The sequence below is a fragment of the Cyphomyrmex costatus genome, unplaced genomic scaffold, assembly GCF_001594065.2.
Source record: "Cyphomyrmex costatus isolate MS0001 unplaced genomic scaffold, Ccosl1.0 scaffold1170, whole genome shotgun sequence".
In the NCBI taxonomy this organism is placed as follows: domain Eukaryota; kingdom Metazoa; phylum Arthropoda; class Insecta; order Hymenoptera; family Formicidae; genus Cyphomyrmex; species Cyphomyrmex costatus.
Window position 1 is genome coordinate 2,804 of NW_017275142.1, and position 2,482 is coordinate 5,285.

A 2,482-nucleotide genomic window follows, 5' to 3' on the forward strand; every position below is an offset into this window, starting at 1 on the left:
CATTAGAATTAATTAAATAAGGATAATATCACATAGGTTTTTAAAGATGATTCTACTAAACAGCAAATGTGATTGATCAGTTTCACAGTCGATTAAGCAATTGACGTTCGTGAAACTGGCCCACATGGTTTTTTGTCCAGCAGCACCCATTCTTAGCGCTTTTTTCTACCTTTTTTTTAAAAAGGTAAGTTTATATGGTATATACATACAAAAGATACATGTCATTAGAATTAAATAAGTGTATAAGGATTAATATAACAGTTTTCGATACAGCATTCGACAAATGATACGCATTTCTAATATTTTACGCTGCTCTGGAGTAACACGTTGAAGCGCTACAACAATAAACCATGTATATTTCCCTTCCTGGACATCGTTATTATTTTTGCAGATTTCAAAGTCTCCATAAGAACCCAAATAATCGTCTTGAACTTGAAACAAACACCCTATTTCTAATAAGATGGTTTTTGCTTCCTTGAACATCTCTTGATCTTTTATTCCAGCCTGCAATAAATAACATTGCATCACAGTGCATTATTATCAAGCAAATGAATTTTCGTGTATAAGAAAACTGAGATACTTACTAACTGCATAGCTGCGATTATTGGCAAAATAAAAGAACAATACGAAGTTTTATACTTAACAATGGAATTATATTGATTCATCGTAAACATATCCAAATTTGGCTTTTTACCAAAATTAGTACAGAGAAAATCTAAACTCTGGCCTATTGCTGATTTCATTGTGATCTGTCGAAATATACTTTCACATATAATTCCTTAATTGTAAAGAAAAAGGGAAGAATTCAGATAATGGACATATGACAGGAACAAAAGAAGATAAATCTTTACTTACATCTTGGAATGTTTCTAGTAAATTAACGTAACAATCTTTTCTTTTGAAGTGTTTTTGTATTAGATAAAATATGGAACTGTATAACATAAAAGTATCGTCAATCGTTGTTAAATTGAGATCATTGTATTCGTACCAACATGGCCTCAGCGAAATAACGTTCGATCTTCTATCATATCATCTATCATGAAGAAATAAGCTTGCATCTGTATAGGTAAATGTTATAATTTATAATTCATGATTATACTTAATAATTAAAATAATCATTATACAGTATATACTGTCTCTTCGATTTAAAGGTATCATAATTAAAATCTTAAGTATATCTTGCATTTGATTCATTTAAAGCGTATGCAAAATATCGGTATCAAGGAAAGAACAGAATCACGTACCAATTCCACACACCATGCTAGAATCCGGGCTAAACGAATCGTATTTAATACTGTATATATAGCAGAAATAGGACGTTATTTTTGAAACTTTTTTTGTTAATATCTTTTTAACGAAGGGCGAGCGACGGCTAGTTGTTAAGGCAAAGTTACTCAGGGTCATGACTTTGACAACATATGTCAAGGTCAAGAAGATCGGAGCTGCTTCTCCTATTCCAAAGATTTACCAAAAATTTTTTTTGAAAGACTCCTTTATTGGTTTGTTCTTTTTACCTGCACTGTCTGAACTGGTGCACACAGTGCAATAAGTTGAAATGAACAAACGTATATCTGTTTCACGTCAACTTATTACACACTGTGCACCAGTTGTAGAAAGAACAGGCCTTATGTTTCAAACAAAATAAAAAAATTAATGGATAAGAATAATCTTAATGGCTTTAACGAGTCAAACGCTGTTAACGGTGCGTAACTTGTATACAAAAATATTTTAGATATAAAAATTTTGAACATTTCGGTCCCATCGTTTGGACCATCATCAGCAAATATAAAATATGCAAAGATGTTACTTAGTGTTGGAGATAACGATGTTAAACGCAGTAATGAATATACGCCAAAAGCGGTAAGTCCATCACTAGGTAGAAAAGAGTAAAAGTATTAAGTAAACTTATCTCTGTTGTATTTCATATGTCGTAAGTCACTGACACTAGAACGACGAAATCATCGGTTAATCTAATTATGACAGTTTTAATTGTTAATTTGGAATTGTGTCTGTCGACCAACAGAGGTAAGCTTGCTTAATACTGTTTACTGTTTAGGTCTCAGATTCTATATTTTTTACGATTTCACAGACATATTCAAGATTCTTTAATATACCTTCACTCCATCAAGTGATGCGAACTTATCTCTTTTGGTATTAGATATATATATTCCCAGCAAACACAGATATGTAACAGTTAGATCGCCGTAATAAAACGGATTATAACAGTTAATATAACGTGTACATTGCATGTAACGTATAGGTTAGTTGTAATTTCCTACTCATAGGAAATTACGGTTATATAATAAAAATATAACATAAAACTAAAATATATTGTATTTGTTATATAACACTATTACATTCATATTATATCATTTAGTAACCTTGATATTAACCTAAAAGCACAATTTCTTCAGGAATAATAAGGCCTGAATTAATTTTAAATAAAACTAAACGAGATTGTACTGCTAAAAACACTCTTCTC

At 30.9% G+C, this 2,482-nt stretch overlaps 1 protein-coding gene and 1 pseudogene across 1 annotated transcript in view; one reads left to right on the forward strand and one right to left on the reverse strand.

The window, feature by feature from the left end:
* Window positions 1-290: 290 nt before the first annotated feature.
* Window positions 291-1,762, reverse strand: LOC108778182 (farnesyl pyrophosphate synthase-like; annotated as a pseudogene).
* Window positions 1,763-1,800: 38 nt separating this feature from the next.
* Window positions 1,801-2,482, forward strand: part of LOC108778187 (uncharacterized) — a 7,871-nt gene continuing 7,189 nt past the window's right edge. The window contains exon 1 of the mRNA XM_018545301.1: window positions 1,801-1,860. Within this exon, the coding sequence (XP_018400803.1) occupies window positions 1,801-1,860 (60 nt within the window). The remainder of the gene's footprint in view (window positions 1,861-2,482) is intronic.